Source organism: Thamnophis elegans, chromosome 2 (assembly GCF_009769535.1).
Source record: "Thamnophis elegans isolate rThaEle1 chromosome 2, rThaEle1.pri, whole genome shotgun sequence".
Taxonomy (NCBI): Eukaryota; Metazoa; Chordata; class Lepidosauria; order Squamata; family Colubridae; genus Thamnophis; species Thamnophis elegans.
Genome location: NC_045542.1, coordinates 101,088,600 through 101,107,525, shown reverse-complemented (window position 1 = coordinate 101,107,525; position 18,926 = coordinate 101,088,600). Strand labels below are relative to the sequence as shown.

At 44.7% G+C, this 18,926-nt stretch overlaps 1 protein-coding gene across 3 annotated transcripts in view; it reads right to left on the bottom strand.

Moving 5' to 3' along the window:
- The window catches only part of SEMA3F (semaphorin 3F), a 145,880-nt gene extending 127,710 nt beyond the window's left edge, over positions 1–18,170 (bottom strand). For 2 of the 3 annotated variants that reach the window (XM_032211043.1, XM_032211045.1), the window contains exons 1-2: positions 17,735–18,170; positions 6,953–7,112 (exon numbers count right to left, since the gene is read on the bottom strand). In XM_032211043.1, the coding sequence (XP_032066934.1) occupies positions 6,953–7,064 (112 nt within the window). In that variant the 5' untranslated portion in view covers positions 7,065–7,112; positions 17,735–18,170. Of the gene's footprint in view, positions 1–6,952; positions 7,113–16,893; positions 17,212–17,734 lie in introns of those variants that run through there. The other variant, XM_032211044.1, reaches the window with a different exon arrangement.
- Positions 18,171–18,926: the final 756 nt, after the last annotated feature.

Sequence of the window (18,926 nt, the reverse complement as noted above, 5' to 3'; positions counted from 1 at the left end):
GGAATGTTTAATCCAATTCAGTTTATTCAGCTGAATATACTGTAAATCCAACTGAGTTTTACCTTGGTGCCACCCACTCTGCACATGAAAGACAAAGTATGGTTTTCAGTCCCAACTTTCAGTTGCACAACCCTGGTCTAAACCCCGAAAATACAATCTCACTATCAAGTGAAATGACTTTGTGACATAGCTGCTCCTGCTAACTGAGCTCCTAGATTAAGAAGTATGTATGTTCCACAGCACTTTTTTTTAATGCTACTCATAGCGGTGCTTTCCTTCTGTGGTTATCACAAAAGCATGATAAATTAATTCTAACGCAAACAGGTTGCATTAATGAAATAAACAGTTGCAAGAGATAAAGAAAGCTCTCTAGTCTGCTTTGGTCAATAAACCTGGAGTCCATTTCTGATCACACTTAAGAAAGAGATTTGCCATATTCAGGTAGTATTATTATTAGTACAATTCATCACATGAGCAAGAGAGAAATGCCTCTCTCTCATCAATTGGTCCTTTGATCTTAGTTAAAGGCAAGCATACGTGTGTCAGCAAAGATTTCTGAACACTGGATACATTCCCTTTTGCACCCATTGGTTTTCATCTGAGAACACCATTCCTGGTAGGTCATGCAAAAGCATTGACAGCCTCTAGATCAGATGAAGACAATAATGATCAAATAGCCTGTAGTTCTTTTCTGCTTCTCCTGCATATACTGAAGGTGAAGGAATTCAATATGCCAAATTCTTTGGAGGGCTACTGCTATATGGGTCATAGTTCTCAAAACGCCAAGAACCATTAAATCCTAACATTATTTTAATTTCAATCTCATCATGCACACATTGTTTCAGAAGAAGTCCTTAGTGTCTGTGCCCAGTATTAACTGTAGACAGCCTGTCCCTGCACAAGAAGCAATGGACGGAAACTAATCAAAGAAGCCACCTGGGTTTAAGGAGAAACTTCCTAACAGTGAGGACAATTAACCAGTGGAACAGCTTGCCTCCGGAAAGTATGGGCACTCCATCATTGGATGTTTTTAAGATGAGTCTAGACAGCCACTTATCTAAAATGTATAGGTTCTCCTGCTTGAGCAGGGGACTGGACTAGAAGACCTCCAAGGTCCCTTCCAACTTATTCTATTATATTCTATTCTATTCTATTCTCGTCTGTAGGCTAGGCTAAGAATTGAAAAAGGTCTCGACAGTAGGCAATGGCAAACTACTTCGTCACTACAGCTATGAAAGTGACATGGTTGTGTCCATAAAGTCAAAATCAGCTGGGAAAAAAATTATTTACTAAAACGGCAGCTATAAGCTTCACTCTGTTGCCATCTCCACTATTGTTATTCCAAACCATGAATTTACTATAGAGCTACACATTTATAACAACACTTATCACAACACTGCTTGCAACCCGATCCTTGTTATAACTTTTTCCCCTTCCTGCTGGTACTGAATTATGCCTTTTTTTTTTTGGCTGATTAACCTGCCAAGTGGGGGAAAAACCCAGGGAAGTGGGTGGTTTTCTCTACAATGATTCTCTCATCTATCTCTAAAGGCCTGACGGCAGTATTACTGGCAATGCTGGTAGCCTGGACCGTGTTAAGCACCCATAATGATTAACTCTTCCTCCCCATGTTTCCCACTTTCTCACTGACCTCCTCCCTTCCTCCAATTCTTCTCATGTGCCACATTGATAAAAGGGAGAAAGATACGGATGCACAAATGATTGACTCAGAAAAAAGAAAGAGAGCTTGGTTAAACAAAGATCTTTAACCACACTCTGCTGTTACAGCAGTGCTGGGAAATGGAAGCATAGAAATTATTAGACTGCATGATAAGCATTGGCAGAGCTGAAGGGATGGTCCTTCCTTTAACTGCTGAGATGAGTCTGCATGAAGCTAAATCAGTCTAGCTCAGGCAATAGGAGTATTGGAGCGACATTACAAAAACGAGTCCTTTGAAAATAGGGCAGAAAAATTTATTCTAAGGTCTTTTTGAAGATGAGCAGAGTAGTAATAGAAGGTGCCATTCATTTTTGATCTCCAAAATCAGTTTACTGCTCTTTCCCGCAATCGGACAATTGAAAAGTGTATATAAAATTTTAATTAGGCTAGTTGCATTCAAATTAGAATTCGATTATATATTCTCCTTGATACCAAGTTTTCTTATCCCCAAATGCCCAAATCAAATATAGGCCTTGCCAAAGCCTAATTCAAACCAATTAAATGCATTCAAAATTCCTTTAACACAAGGGTGTCAAACTCAATTACATTCAGGGCCGCATCAGGGTTATGTTTGACCTGGAGGGGCATGGCCAGGGGCATGGCCAGCTCAACATCACCTGTCGTGGTCCAGGGGTTGGGGTTGGATGGGGATCCTCCTACAATCCTCTGCAAGCAAAAACAGAGCCCGAGAGGGCCGTGCGTGGCACTCCTGAGCTCTGTTTTCACTAGCAGAGGCAATGCAGGCTGGTCCTTCACTATTTCCAGGATGGCCCTGCAGGCCTTGTGTTTGATACCCCTGCTTTAACATAACTATTCATTTCAAAACACTATGCGGTACCAACAGACTGTGTATTTCTTAAATTTAGAATTGTTTTTATACAGAAAAGGCACTCCAGCTCTCTTTCAAAATTAATCAGAGATAGAGCCAAATAGGATTGCCTAGAAGGCCCTTCAGTGTTGCAGTGCAGTGTTGCACCAAAGAGTAGAGTTGGGTTGCAATGTCAGGACACACTTTTCACCTGTATCTCTCACTGCAAAGTCATCTATGGAACTGCTTTGCAAAAGGGACCATGGACCCCATGATGAATTTGTACTTGTGAATTGTGAAAAAGAAGAAGAATGAATGAAGACGTATAGTAGGTGACAACCCCATGAATCAATAAAGCCTTACTAGCAGATTAGTTTTTTCTTGGTCTTTTGTTTGAAATAAATACAGTCACAGGGACCATTGATAATAGCAGCATCCATTAAAAAAGGAGAAAAAGGGAGTGAAAATAGAAGCACATTGTTGAGGAAAAATATTGCTAAAAAATGAAGGAAGCAGACACAGAAATCTCTGCCTACTCACTTAAGGATTACCTCTTTATCTATGCCTTGGATTCATTTTTGATTTAGTGCTAAAGGCTAATCTACACTTAGATGAGCCATGAGACCATTAGCCTGCCTTAGTGGGCAGATTTAGAATAGGCTTATTAAAAAGCATCTGTCATACTACAAAGCTGTAGTGTAAATTAGCTCTGGCTTTGAGAAATTAGAAATGATTCAGAAAAAAAAAAGCTTCCAATGGATCTGTGAGATCATGTCCAAAGCATGTTTTCTGCTACATACTTTGCATGGTAATGCTTATCTTTCAGCTCTAATCACACTGTCCTTGGGCATGGAGGCACACTAAGGAATAATTGCATTATGGGTTGTGTGGCTGACCATATAGTGTATGGTGCCAGTAACGCAGCAATATCATACAACTGAGAAAGGCATCTTGAGCACATGCAGGAATCGCTGGAAGAATAGTAAATAGTAAAGAAGAACAATGAACGGGCATATTACTAATCATAAATATTATCATTCTCCCCATTGGCCCTCTTTCCATAGTTCTTCCTGCATCATTATTGCTGCCCTGTTCCAGTTACACACATAGAGCTATGGAAATAAAATTAATGGTCTTGGATGTAACCATCAGGATTAGATCAGATCTTTCCCAGGAAGAATGCGTCTCCCCAATTCACCACCTACTTTCACCATCTCTTGTAGAAGAGGCCACTCTTCCTCCTAGACGTTTCTCAATAATCCCATAAAAAAACCCCACCACTTTCCTCTCCCGAGCTCTTATTTCATTCATGTTGTTCTCCTAATCCTTGGCTTAGTGCCTTTGAGTTGTTTTTAGATTGTTCTCCAGAGTCCCAGCTTATCTAAACTGTATGCTTTTAACAATCAGCCCAGCTTCTTTTCTCATTTCCTGCAACTTCACATCTCTCTCCGTCTCTTGCTCAACCTCTGCTACCCAAGTTCTTCCATCCCTTCAGACGTCTTGGCCATTCTTTCCCAGCAGCATTCAGCTCTATTGCCAAGTCTTATGATTTATTTTGGCAGGTATTTTTTTTTAATCAAAGCTGAAAAACCTTGGGTCAGGTGATCCAGTGGAAAAAAACCTCAATTCCCTGGCAAAGGTAATACTTTTCCACTTTTTAAAAAATGTAGATTAACAACAGGAAACCAACCCCTTTATAAAAGACCTCAAAGACACTATTTTTCAAAGTCCTCAGTTTGAACTTCTCTCTTCCACGGGGTGCAGAAATCTTTAACAAGCCAAAAGGAGGATTTCAATTAAACACACATACACACACACAACTTAAAGGCAGAATGGATCATGTTTCCATCTGCCCTTGTTCTTCCTTTCATTCTGCAAAGAAAAGGTCAGATTGCTCTCCAGAACTAAATCCTTCTTTGTAAAAGAGATGAACACAAAGAGAACACAGCTCTGGGCAAAGCAGAGTTATAATAATAATTTAAAATAAGACAAGAGCTGTCCTATCTTTACTGAGCATAAGCAATAACTTTAGGCAGCAGATACTGGCGACATAGACCTCTCGGATGGACCTCTTGTACTTCTCTTTCCCCACTTTTGGAAGACATAGCTCTCTAAGCCATACTTCCTTGATTGCAGTTCTTAGCCTAGATTTCTTGTGTATTTGGGGAAGGCTACTAGTCCATTGGGACCCGGTGGCTCAGTGGCTAAGATGCTGAGCTTGTTGATCAGAAAGGTCGGCAGTTTGAATCCCTAACGCCGCATAACAGAGTGAGCTCCCGTTACTTGTCCCAGCTTCTGCCAACCTAGCAATTCGAAAGCACATAAAAAATGCAAGTAGAAAAAAGGAACCACCTTTGGTGGAAAGGTAACAGTATTCTCTGTGCCTTCAGTGTTTAGTCATGCCAGACCACGGAGATGTCTTCAGACAGCACTGGCTCTTCGGCTTTGAAACAGAGATGATCACTGACCCCTAGAGTCGGGCATGACTAGCTCATATGTGCAAGAGGAACCTTTACCTTTACCTTACTAGTCCATCAGTCCTCCTATGGGAATATAATCAGCATCCCAATAATAAATACAGGTGCGGGGAAACACTTTATCCGCAAAACGTAGGAAATGGTAGGTTAGGATAGGTCACTGTGGCATGTAATTCAATTTGCCAAGCATAAATACTCTTAGTACCTTAGTGTGTTTTGAAACTTTGAATGAGTAATAAATGACATACGTTTCTCAAGTCATATTTCCAAGCACAAAAACAGCCTACATTCACACAAAATGTATGGGCTTGACCCCAGACCCATATGAGAGAATTAAATCTGGGTAAATTCAAATATTGTCAAAACTACCAGAAATCAGAGAAGCCAGAAACAGAATCTCAGAGTATCTACAGGTGTCTCCAATGTTGCAATGCATCCATCTAATAGTATTTTTATACTCTAGGCTCCTCAATCTCACTAGCATCTCAACAGACTAGCATGGCAGTTAATTCATACCATGTTGATATTTATGATTTAAACAAACTAGATCTGAAATTAGGATGAGTGGATGCAATAGAAGATGAGCTGCCTCAACTTTTCACAATTTACTCTGTGTTTACTCTGTGGGGAAAAAAATACAATGTTTGCTCTTTTTTATCTAGTTGATTTAAAGAGGTATGTAGATATATCAAATCTTCCATACAATGTTTGCTCTTTTTTATCTAGTGAATTTAAAGAGGTATGTAGATAGATCAAATCTTCCAAATCTTCCAATCTTCATACATTATCACTACATATTCTGAAAAGTTGTTTGTTTAGAGAAAGAAGAGCAGTGGAAACAATCAACTTTTCTACTGGGCTTTCAAGAATTCAGAGGGTTCACAGGTGAGCAAGTTAGGCATTGTGCAAAATCAACTTCCTACCCCCTTATAGTTTTAGGGTCAGAGTTGATGGTTAACCTATTGATGGCCTTTGGTTATGACCCATAAAACACCAGAGACTGTTCCCCTAAAGGTGCCCCCGAAGGAACTGCACAACACACCTGTTGCTCTCATGCTCAACATAATATACACTATGGGAATATTGAATGGGGATATTGAAAGGCGGGTTCTCCATGATCCCCTTCTGGTGAACCCAGAAGAGGCAGTCTAAATATACATCAGTCATAATAAGTACATTAGTCTGCCTCCCTGCGGCCTGGAAAAGGAAGGGAAGTTAAGAGGAAATGACACATAAGGTACAACCATCTGTTCCTAGTGGGTAGTCACATGCTGAGGCTACCATGTCAGCTTCCTACCCTTGGAGCTCCATTTGTCAACTCAGCTCAGCATCCTTCACAGGCAATCATTGCTTCACCCCGGCTAACCCTGAACATTTACAGACAGTGAGTCCCAACACCTGTCTCCTTCTCAGCAACAGGCAGAGGGCCCATTCATCGTAGCGCAGTCCCTTCCTAGGGATTTCAGTATATGAGTGGCTGCCAACTCTTCAGTGCATTCAGCAGCTTGGGTTCACTGAGCTGTCAATCTGCTGCCTGCACTGCCAGCCATGGTGCTTGACTCTTTCAAAGATCTAAGGAAAAGCCACAAGCTGCAAGGCTAGTTCTCTCCAGATGGAGAGAGGCACTGAAGTGCAATGTGCCATGTGCTTGATTGATGCAGGCTGCTAGCCCAGGGGCTTCTCAGAACCTGTTCTAGAAAAGCATTGTTTATAATCATGGCTAGAGTCCTAAGGAAAAGGATTTGCTTCAAACAGCTTCCTTGGAAACAGAATAATCATTTGGATAAACTAGCCATTGAAACTTTCAAGTCTGGATCTTGGTCTGTCTCCAACCTATGTTCCAGATAGAGAACTTTTGATAAACCACCAACTGCCAGAAAGTAAAAACCAAAACAAGTTTACCATCACACTGTTAATGCTGTTTTAATTCAGAAATGGTGTCCTTACCTTTGAAAGTGAGCTGCACCCTTGGAGTAGCAAAGAGGTAATCCTTGGAGTATGTGGGCCACCAGCTCACAATGAGAAGGATGGCCCAGAGCAAAAAACCAACTAAGGGCATGGTGCAGAGAACTGGGGATCCAAAATCCAGGCAGATGTCTTAGCCACTCTAGCAGAGGAAGGAGAAAAGAAAAGATTAAAAAATGTTAACTTCCCCAAGTTTCTGAGAACTGAAGGAATGAAATGACTTACTAACCTATCAGCTAAACCATTCAGGAGGTTACACAGACCCTGGGAGTTAATATCTGTTTTCTTATAAATAGATTAAGGATGAGAAATTCAACTTTTGGAACAGGAAAGAAGATGCTATGGCAAAGAAACTGATGCTGTGTGGGATGGGTCCAAAGGTGGGTTCCTACCAGTTTGCACCAGTTCACTAGAACCTGTTCGTCAAATCTACCGAACCAGTTAGAAGAGGTTCCACCAGTGGACCCGGAAAGCAGGCCACACCTACAGAAGAGTTCCACAAATTTTTGAAACCCACCACTGACACACACACAAACAGAGAGGGAGAGAGAGAGACTCACACAGAGAGAGAAAGAGAAAGAAAGAAAGAAAGAAAGAAAGAAAGAAAGAAAGACTGAGAGAGAGAGATGAAAGGAAAAAAGGAAAAAGGGACAGAGAGACAAAAGGAAGGAGAGAGAGAGAGAGAGAGAGAGAGAGAGAGAACACATGGCCAGCAACCTCCCACCAGGTCACATGGCCGGCAAGCCACTCCCACAAAGGAGGCCACACCCACAGAGTAGGTTTGAAATTTTTTTGAAACCCACCACTGGATGGGTCTATGACAACTCACCACAGTCAACGTGCCATGGCCAACTTGTTGTGGGACAACTCACCACAGGACAAGAGGTGCCTTAATATCAAACAAATAGTGGAATAGAATTATTAAAGAAAGAGTGCCAAAGGAAGGACAGAATGAAATGTGAATGTCAAAAATTAAAATTATTTTTAAAATTATTTTAAATAATTAAATTGAATTGTGAATTGTCTCGCAGTGGTGAGTTAGCCATGTCTAGTTGACTGTGGTGAGTTGCCCCATTCCGGTGTGGGATGGTCCATCAGTAGTTTAGAATTTGGTCTAGGGGTTAAAGCACCAGGCTACAAAATGAGAAACCAGGAATTCAAATCCTGCCTTGGCCATGAAGACCAGCTGGGTGATTTTGGGCCAGTCACTCTTTCTCAGCCCAACCCATTTCATGGGGTTGTTGTGGAGAAAATAGGAGGAGGAAGATTTGTTGGTCCAACAAATAAATAAATAGAATTAGTATTAGAATTAGTGTTAGAAGTTGCACAAGAGCATCTCAGTGCAAATGGTGTCTGATATAACCCCCTCCCCAATAGTCTGCATTAATGCCATGATGACACCTGGAACTTTATATCTTTTGTAGGCTCTGAAGAAATACTGAACAAAAGTGATTTTTCCTTATGGTGAATGTGATGCCAAGACTCATGCTATGTTTAACATTTTTTTAAAAACATTTCTGTGGACACATTCCAAACCTAAGGGCAGATGACCATATAAATTCTCATGTTTTTAGTACAATCCCAAACCATCATCCTGACCACCTGATTGACACATTGCATTAACCATGGTTTTTGGATTTTTATGGCAATGAAGAAATCACAGAGGTGGGTTCACACAAGTCAGTAAGCAATCACTTCTTTGTGTGATATATGAACCAGATTAATATAATCTGGGCACATAGGGGAAAATGTTATACAACAGAATCAAATACAAAGGATCTTGAATGTTAACCCCATTCTAGAGTGATATGGATATTCTTTGGCATTAGACTGCCTAGAACTGAATGTACGTACACACACACACACACACACACACACACACACACACACACACACACAGAGGACCATTTCCTAGATGAAGTGTAATCCTTTGCTGCCCTCTGGGTTTTCTGCTAAATCTCTTCATGTTAAGAAGGCCTTCTCTTAGACCAAATCCCTTTCAGCTTTCCATACAGTAAATATTCCTCAAAAGAAATATGACTACTATACTTTTCAATGCAACTAGACCTGTCTCCTCCCTTAGATGAAAAGAGATCCAAGGGCTGATCCAGTTGGTGTACGTATTTCAAGATGATTTTTTCATGTCTGGATACAAAGGTAATGCCAAGAATTAATCCAGCATGTTGCCAGCGTCCTCAGTAACGTTAGAGCAAGTTGCTTCTGTAACACAAGTGTGGGCCCTGAGCACGGGGGGGGGGGGAATGGGGACGGGACTCCCCCCCTTCCACGAGTGCAACTGGGGTCACTCTGTCTCTACTGCTAGTACATGAGAAGGGTTCCCTTTCACTGGAGGAATGAATCCCAGCCAGGCCATTGGAGCCCAACTGCAATTAACAAGGCTCACATGCTGCTCTCATTTGGTAAAGTAAACAGGTTTTGATTGAGGGGCAGTAATCAAGTTGTCTCCTTGCAGGAATGAAAAGAGTCCTTATAGTCCTATCTCATGGCAGCGGCAGGAGCCAGAGCCAGCAGCCCACCCACTAGGGACTCTCATGGGAGCAGCCCTTTCCCTCGGAGACAGAGGCAAAGCGGGGCTGCTCATTCTTCCCCTGCCCCTGTCTACCTCCGTGGCTCTCCAGCAGAGCACAGAAGAGCAGTGAACCAGGGGAAGGAACCCTTGCACGCTACTGTCTCCATTTTCTACCAGGCAGGAGGAATCTGGACTTAATTATTTGAAAGACAAAAAAAGAAAAACCCACCCAAAGACCAAACATGTTTTCTTTAAAAGGCACAGGAAAAGAGAGAGTTTGTATGTACCAGTTGGAGGGGATCTGACAGCTTGGCCTGGCTAGAGTGCCGGGAAGGGGGGGGGCAGTGAAAGTAACTACCCAAAGTTCAAAGCCGAGGTGGCGCAGTGGTTAAATGCAGCACTGCAGGCTAACTTCAGCTGACTGCAGTTCTGCAGTTCGACTGTTCAAATCTCACCAGCTTAAGGTTGACTCAGCCTTCCATCCTTCAGAGGTGGGTAAAATGAGGACCCGGATTGTTGGGGGCAATATGCTGACTCTGTAAACTGCTTAGAGAGGGTTGAAAGCCCTATGAAGTGGTATATAAGTCTAACTGCTATTGCTATTGCTAAATGGGACTTTCTGTAGGTGTAATTTACAGTATTCCCTTTGTTGGGTATAAGGTACACATATATTTCCCCAACTTCAGTGATGATGTCAAACATACATTTCCTCATATGAACATGTCATCGTTTCCTGAAGATAATCATTTTCTCATTAAAAAGAAAAAGATATGTTTGCCCTTTACCGGCTCCCTGGCCTTCTTTCCCAGAAGATCTGCCTTTTTAGAGTACAGTACAGGTGAAGTATCCATTCGAACACAGGACAACTAATTACACCATAGTTGTCCATTTTCTGCGGTTGCAGTTGGTGGAGGTTTAAAAAGCAGAAATATGACCCAATGCATGCAATTTTGGCATTTGGAATTGTATCAAAGTGCTACAGAAAAATGACTTCCCAGAACGATGGCCCTAATACTACCCATAATACTACCCCTTTCACTGAATAGACTGGAAAAGCAATTTCTTCTGGGCGCAAGCAGTGGCGGATTAAGGCTCACTGGTGCCCTAAGCACTGGCAAATCTTGGTGCCCCTCCTTTGTACATCCTGTACAAATCTTCATTGTTTTTTTTCTTTCTTTCTCAACTTTGTGGTGCCCCCTTTGGGCCTGGTGCCCTAAGCAGGTGCTTATTCTGCTTAATGGTTAATACACCACTTGGTGCAAGTCGCCTTCCTTGGAGGGGTATGATAAAAGACACCCAGAGTTGTTGGATACAAAATGGGCAACAAATGCATTTTTTAAAAATAAACAAATAAATAAATTTCTCAATGAGTTTAGGGTAATTGATTTTTTTAGTATATTTGGGTGACACTTGCTCTGAGGACTTAAACTTTATCCCAAGAAATTGGCAAGTAAAACACAAAATCAGGTATGCAAATCCCTTCAGCATGTTATGATTACATAGCCTCCAGATTCTCCCGCCATGTAATACAATCAGAAGGCATCACCTAAAGATGTTCTTAAAATATGGACCCACGTTCTGCTGCATTTGCCATCTTTTTCTCTCTCTCTTTTTTTTCCCTTTTGCAGCACAGCTGAATTTTCCTTCTGCTAATAGAAGGCAGAACATTGTTCTATCCAGCTGAGCCTGCCTTGCCTCCGGAGACCTCTGACTTTTCCTTCTTTTCTTCTTGTTCCAGCAAAGAAAACAGGCCCTTTGGTGCCACCCATATTCTAAGAACGTTTCTTCTTCTTTTTTTTTTTTTGCATGGATTACAAGGGGCTTGAAACTCAGAAATATGGTAACTTCTACATTCTTAAATTCCCTTTTTGTTTTATTTCTATTGTGCTAAACGTGCATCTGGATACAGTTATAAACCATGTTAGAATGATTCAAACAGCATGTCTACATGTGAACAGGCAAAATCTGTTTAGGTATTTAGAGCTCTTCTCCAACAAGGGTATCTGAAAAACCTCAAAACTAATGTATAACATGCATATTATTAGCACTACAGTGAGTTTCTAGAAAGATTTTTTTTTAGGCTGATCCAGAACAATTTGCAGTGAAACGCACAGACATACACACAAAGCACAAAGGCAAAGCGAACTATAAGCACAGCTCACATTCTGCTTGGGACAGAGATCAGAACAAAGGGAGCACGTTCTCAGCACTGCTCCCTCTGGTTAACCGGTGAGGTGCACGAGAATAGGAGTTAATGACAGAAACAAACTTCAGGGATTTCACAGGAAAATCCTTGAAATCATTCAAACAAATCCAACCTGGCTGTAAGGACATTCAGAATAATGGATGGGCCCATAGGAAGACAGAGCTTTCTTCAGCTGTGGGCAATAACACCACAATTGGAGAAGTTAAAGCTTCCCAGGGGCAATATATCATAGCAATTTCCTTTGCTCTAGGTAAATATTTGTATTATTTCACTTTCTTTCAGCACACATTCGCACTTCCTCTTCTTTTTCTGCAGATTCCTCACTCAGCACTCACTTAGGGATTTGGGGGGAACCCGAATGTCTAAAATCTGAAATCAGCTTGTGAAATAACTGCTTCGATCAACTGCAGTTGAATCAAAACCCTGCTGCCAACCTTAGAAAATAGTTCTGGCAGATAATGCTGTTGCATTGGGATGGTGATGAGCGTGCCAGGGAGAACAAGTGAGATGGCAAACAAAGGGAAAGGGTAGGGCAGGGAGAAAGATAAGATTGAAAGAAAAAAAAGGAGGGGGAGAACAATAGAAGTAGCTGGAAGTTGTGAGATAAATGCAAATATATACATGAAGAGAAGCTGTGTTTTCAGCAGTGTTCCCTGGCTCTAAAGTTTTATGCACTTTGCTGGTGGAAATAGACTGAACTGACTCATATGTCACTATGCATAAGGTAAGCCCATGTGCCTTACTTAAGAGGCCTTTTGCATATGTTAGCGCTAAACCACTCGTCATCTCCCATAAATAAGGAGATCAATTGAACCGTAAGTGACGTGAACATTTGGGGAACTAAAGAAAATTGGGGGAACCTCCTGATAGCTCTGTTAATTCACTTCAGTTGATCCACTTCAGAAACAGAGGAGCTTCTGATCACACTCATTTTACCACCAGGCCTTCAGAGAAAGAACAGGAATCCCCTTTAGAGAATAGTAGAAAGAAAGAGGGAGAAGGAATATGCGAGAAAATTATTAACAACTCTGTTAATATGTGTAGACCACTAATGGGCAACGATGCCAGTAAAATCATTACAGCTTCCAATCTAGTCACGGGTCTCCTAACATTGCCCTATTAAAGCCTCATGAAATCTCAGGTCTGTTTTACAGCAGTGTCACTATTAGCTACATTCCTGGGCTCTCTTGTGCCTCCTAGAAGTGATTAGAAAGACAGAAAATGCCCAGAGCATTTTCATTCCATTTGACCAATTATTGGTAGGGATTTCATACAATCATTTTGGAGAAGTGGGGGGAGTAGAGGAACACAGATCTCCTTTTTATTTCCAGTGTTTTCCTGGGGCCAACACGTACCATTAGGTATAATAGGGCAACCACTTTACGTAGACATTTTTGGTGGAGTGGAAGCAGTAAGAGATATTAATGGGCAGAGTTGGGGTGGTAGGTCTCATGGGGCTCCCTAAGCTCCTCTGAAGGTAAACTTTTGCTTCTGGGTAGAGGAGATGATGCCAACAGACAAAGAAAGAGGCAATTATTTATTTAACCTATAGGCTGAGCAACTCCAATGTGGCTATGGGTGGATGCCTTCAAGTCAGTGTTGACTCTTGGCAACTGGCTGCACAAGTCTTTGCAATTTTCTTAGCAATGGGTTTGGGAAGTGGCTTGCCATTACTTCTTCCCCAAGGCTGGCCCAAAGCCACCCAGCTGGTTGTGTGTCCAAGACAAGGCTAGAATTCACAGTCTCCCTGTTTCTAGCCTGTTGCCTTAGCCCAACACCAAATAGGCTCTTGTTTTTTGAATGGTGTATGATCAGTTTATAACAATGCAATAAATTTGAGAGGGAAATATCTAGGGGGGGGGGAGAAATGAATGGACAATCTAGTTCTCTCCAGAGGGTCTGCTACTACTTTGCCCAAACTTGGAAGAGCTAGTTTTGAGGACTTGTTGAAATAGGAATGGTTGTCACCCACAGAATAAGAAGGGTTTGTCTTGCTAACCTCAGGCAGTTTCATGTGATTCTGTGTTTTGATTGTGTTAGATTATCTATCTATATCTGTCAGGCTGACTGTCTGTTTGTCTGTGAGGGTATTACCTTGTTAGTTTATTAGGATAAGTCTACTGTTTTGTTAACCAGCTTAAAACTTTCTATAATACAAACAGAAGAATTTAATTAGTTTAATAAATAAGCAAGCCAGTATGGACGCCTTGAATGTGGCTCCTTATCAGTGGTGGGTTTTTATTTATTTTTTACTACCGGTTCATGTGTGCGCGACGCTTTTGTGTATGCACAGAAGCGTCCAGCTGGGTGGGCGGAGCCTACAACCGCCACCACTACTGGTTCACCCAATCCATGCTGAACCGAGAACAACCCATCTCTGCTCCTTATGTAGTCAAAATTGCATCCTTTCATAAAAGGCAGGCATCAGCAGGAGGAGGAAAATCTTTGCAGAAAAACCAAGTGGAGAAAATATCAGCGCAATGAAGATTGAATGTTTAGTTCTGGGCTGGGTGACTACTGAAAATTAATTGAAAATCACAATGAAGTGAAGGAAGAGGAATGGCAGAGATATTTGGGAATTCCAACCTCCCTCCCCCCCCTCATCTATTGCAAAGTCCACTTTTTATAACTATGCATGTTATTTGTCCTCTGATAATTTTCACCTGGTAGCAAATACAAAATAAGTTTACTGAATTCTTTGCCCAATAGTTACCAATTTCCAAAAGTTGTAGTAGTATGTGTAGAAACACACTGAGAAGGAAAGTGTGCATTCCACAACCATCTTTGTTACTAACTGCAGACCGAGTTTTATTGGCTTTTCCAGGTTTTTCCTTGGGATTCCAATTATTCCAGTGGCCCCCAGAGTGGATCATAATGACTTCCACATTGAGTATGTTGATAGTGGTAAGTTCTTCAAACTAACTGTACATTAAGAAAATGAGTATTCTTTTAAAAATTTCAGTCCTTGTGTAATAATGGAAAAAAGAGAGATTTACTTGGATTTCTCTCCCCCTGCTTGTGCCAGATGTGAATATCGCTTGTTTGTGATACACAGCACCAGAGGAACTTGACAGAACGGTTCGACTTAACCAAGCTTTATGCTGGTTATTGTAACAGACTAGTTGAACAGTTAGATGAATTGAACTGTCTCCTGTGAAAGTTCCCCAAATGTTGACTGCACAAGACTGAAAGCACAAGGGAGCCCATTTTTATTGAAAGCCATGTCCTGCCATGCATGGAGATCAGGAGATGCATCCCTTTCCCCCACTGAAACCTCATTCATTAAAAAAAACCTGTCTGCCATTCATGCTGCAGTGAGAGAAATGAGGATTCTCAGGAAAGGAACAGGGAGTGAGGAAAGAAGGAGTTGTTGGAGTGTGGATTTGGAAACCTTTTAAAATGGCATTGGCCAGGCCCTACTTGCATTTCATTTAATTGCCAAGAAAATCGACCAACTTCCTTCCTTCCTTCCTCTCTCTCTTTTCTTTCTTTCTGTCTATTTTTCTTCCTTCCTTCCTCTTTCCCTCTCTCTTCTTTCTTTCTTTCTTTCTTTCTTTCTTTCTTTCTTTCTTTCTCTTTCTCTATTTTTCTTCCTTCCTCCCTTCCTTCCGCCTCTCTCTTTCTTTCTCTCTATTTTCCTTCCTTCCCTCCTTCCTTCCTTTCCTTCTTCCTCCGTCCCTCCCTCCCTCTCCCCCCCCCTCTCTCTTTCTTTCTCATACGTTAATGCAGTCCAATATAATGGGTTCGTTCATAAATGAATGAAGGAGAACTCTCGAAGCTTATGGTAACCGCGTTTCTGGTGGGTTTTTTCCCGTAAGGTTCATCAGAAGCACAAATTCCTTAGGCGCACTCCCCCCCCCCCCCGCCCCGCCGAGGAAACCAGTTGCTTTCCCCTCGGGTGGAGTGACAGCCGGCGACGCGGGTAAAAGCAACTCGCGGCGGGGCCTGCCTAGCTCCGGAGCTCAGCAGCCGGCCCGGGTCTTTCTCCAGAATCCCCGCGGCGGGTGACGGGACGAGCGAGGCTTTGGCTGGCTCAGCACCGGCCTCTTAAGCAAGAAGGCTGCCTGTTCTCTCGGGCCAAGAGAAACACGAGCCTCGCTCCAGTTCCCCGAGGCGTCGGCAATCGAGAAACCACCGCGGCACGTTCGCAGGCGAACTGAGACGAGTCTCTAACCTTCGCAGCGCACCAGCCAACTCGGAGCGCGTCCGCTCTTTCGCGGCGCCCGAAGGAGGCCAGGGAGGGAGGGAGGGAGAGAACAGGGGGGACGCTCGGACCGTCTGACCCTACCCGGCTCGTTTCTCCCGAAGCCTGGAGAGTTCAAGCCTTCGCCGAACCAGCCTGATCGTACCGTCACCCCAAAATATAGCCGCGCTTCGTGACTTCCCGCTCAGGTTGTACACAGAACTGCCACTCAGTTCCTCTTCCTCCTCCCGCGATCCGCAGGTCCAGAGCAAACGCCCCGCATCTCAGATCTGCGCCGGGATTCCTGTTCTGGACGCGGGGCCACTAGCGACGAGCGAGCCAGCGCACCGGTGAGGAAAGGGGCTCCCGGATGCGGCGCGATTCCGCCACCTTTCTAAAGCTATGGCGGCGTTTATCTACCTAAGAGGGAAGGTCTCTCGGGAGACTGAACTTTGAAGACTTAATACTTCAGTCGGCTTGGTTACACGGAAACACACATGCACACACGTCGAGCGTGCTTTCAATGCAGTGCGACGCCGAATCCCTATACTTTGTTGGTCTGGAAAGGTGATACTTTTCTTAAGTCATCTGGCTTCTTCCTCCGTTCAGCCCCTTCGCCTATTCTATTGCTCTGCCTCTTCTCATAACTCCGGGACTTTAACCCTCCCGCGTTCCCTCCAAATAATCGTAGGCAGCCACTCAAACATACAGAATAGCCCGCGTTCTTACAGAGGGGGGGGGGGAGAGAGAGAAGGAGGAGGGGGGAAGGAAGGAAGGAAAGGAAGAGAGAGAAGAGGAGGAAGGAAGAAGGAAGGAAGGAAAGAAAGGAAGGGGGAAGAGAGAGAGAGAGGAAGGAAGGAAGGAAGAAAGGAGGAGGGAGGGAAGGAGGGAGGAGGAGAGAGGGGGAGAGAGATCTAGCTATATGAGCCCCCTCTTTTTTCTGGGGCAGGGATATTAAAGGGCCGACTTTGGCCGAGAGATACTAATAAAGATTCCAATCCCACCTTAGTTTTTTTTTAAAAACCAGTTTCGCGTGAAAGCGGTCCAGATGTCTGCCTCGGCTTCCTTCTTCCTCTACACCTCACTTTCCGGGATTTCCTGCTCCACTTTCCGGGCCAACGGAGGTAAAACAAGGGCCAAACTAACCTACTTCCCGGACGGGAAGAGGCCGCAGAAAGTTTGCAATCGGAAATAGTTCTTTCCCTCCTCTCCACCGGTCGGTCTGTCGGTCGGTCTCCCGCTCTCCGCTTGACAACCGTCTCCTTTCGCTGTCCGGGATCAGGTCAGAAGGAGTTCCGAAAGTGGAAGCCGCCAGAGCCCCACGCCGAGCGACGTTCCCTGACCTCCGCTTCCCCGCCCTTCTCGGCTCCGCGCCCCCTCCCGTCCCGCACCTTTGCCGAGAGACGGGAGAACCGCCCAGCTGTTCTCCCGACGGAGCCGCCAGACTCGCTCATTTGGAAGTGCGGCGGCGACAAAGGTGAAGGCTTGAAGGCGCGGGTGGCGATTAGCGGGGAAGAGAAATCTGCTTAGGCGCTTAATCCTCTCTCCGGGCAGACGTACCTTTATTCTGCCTGCAAGCGGAGCGAACCCCGCCGCCGCAGACGACCCAAGACACCGGAGGAGCCGAGAAGCGCTCGCTCCCAGCTCCCCCAACCCAGAACCGAGAGGGAAAGAGAGAGACAGAGACAGAGAGAGGGAAAGAGAGAGAGACAGAGACAGAGACGGAGACAGAGAGAGGGAAAGAGAGAGACGGAGACAGAGAGAGGGAAAGAGAGAGGGGGAAGGAGGGAGGGAGATAGAAAGAGAGAGACAAGATTCAGCAGCCCTTTATCGGGCATTTCTTACCAGCTGTCCTGGGAGCGACGTCCCACCGCCGCCGTCCTTCCTGTTCCCTTCGCCCGAAGGAAGGCGAGCGCTCCTCCGGGGACCCCGATCGAAAGTGCCGCGCCTTCCGCAATTCGGGCCTGCGGAGTGGAATTCAGGAGCGGAACCCCGCTCTCTTCTCCCAATCCATTGGCGCGCTCGCGGCGGAGCAAGTTCAGAAAGGCGGCCAAAGGCGGCTGGAGGATTCCGAGGCGCCCCGAACGGCGCGCTTGACTTTTTTTTTTCTTCTCCCCGTGCCGCTTCTTCCCAGCCTCGAACGCGCGGGCTGCCCCTTCGAAGTTCGTGACTGCCGCAGGCCGATCGCCAGGAGCGCACGAGCGCAAGTGGGGTGGGGGGCGGGGGTGGTGGTGATGGAAAGGAGTGGAAGGGAAGGCAGGAAGAAAGAATAAAAATATTGATTGTGGACCCTCCTGCCCACTTGGCAAAAAAAAAAGAAAGAAAGAAAAAGAAAAAGAAAGAAAAAAGGGGGAAATAAACCGCCACCCTCCTCCTCTACACACATATGCTTACAAATCCCCCTCTCTCGCATCGAGCACCCAAAGCCTATTCAGTCAATTGGCTTCTACTGCCTGCGATTTGCATAGCCCCGCCCCTTTCCCACCTCCTCGGCCATTCAAGCGGGGCATGGACCCCGTCGCCGTTCCCCTCCCTGCCGCGCCCCCTCTTTTTCCACCTGTACCGCCCCTCCCTTGCGCTGGGTTGGGCTTGGCCGGGCGGACGGCGGGCAGCCGCGGGATTCCAGGAGCGCGCTCTGGGTGTCGGCTAGGTGGGTTGGCGACCGTCTCCCGGGAGAGAGGATGGCTCTGCCTTCCTTCCACCCATCCCCTCCTGCTGGCTTTAGGTTCGGTTCCAACGGTCCTGCGCGACGCCTTCCATCCACGGCCCTCTTGCAAGCAACGCGATCCGGATCCGAAACCCAGGCTGTGATTGTTGGAATCGCCCGCGTTTCGGGCACATACGCGGCTCGCCCTTCTCCTTCCCAGCTGCCTGCTTTCGGAAAGGGACTTTCTTAAAAAAAATAAATCCAGAGGCAGCGTGCGGCGGTTGAGGGGTGGGTGGGTGGGGTAGGGGATAAATAAATAAAGCGAGTCCTTTGTCTCTCTCTCTCTCTCTCTGACGGAGTTATTCTGTGAAGTGCAAGGGAGTGCCTCGC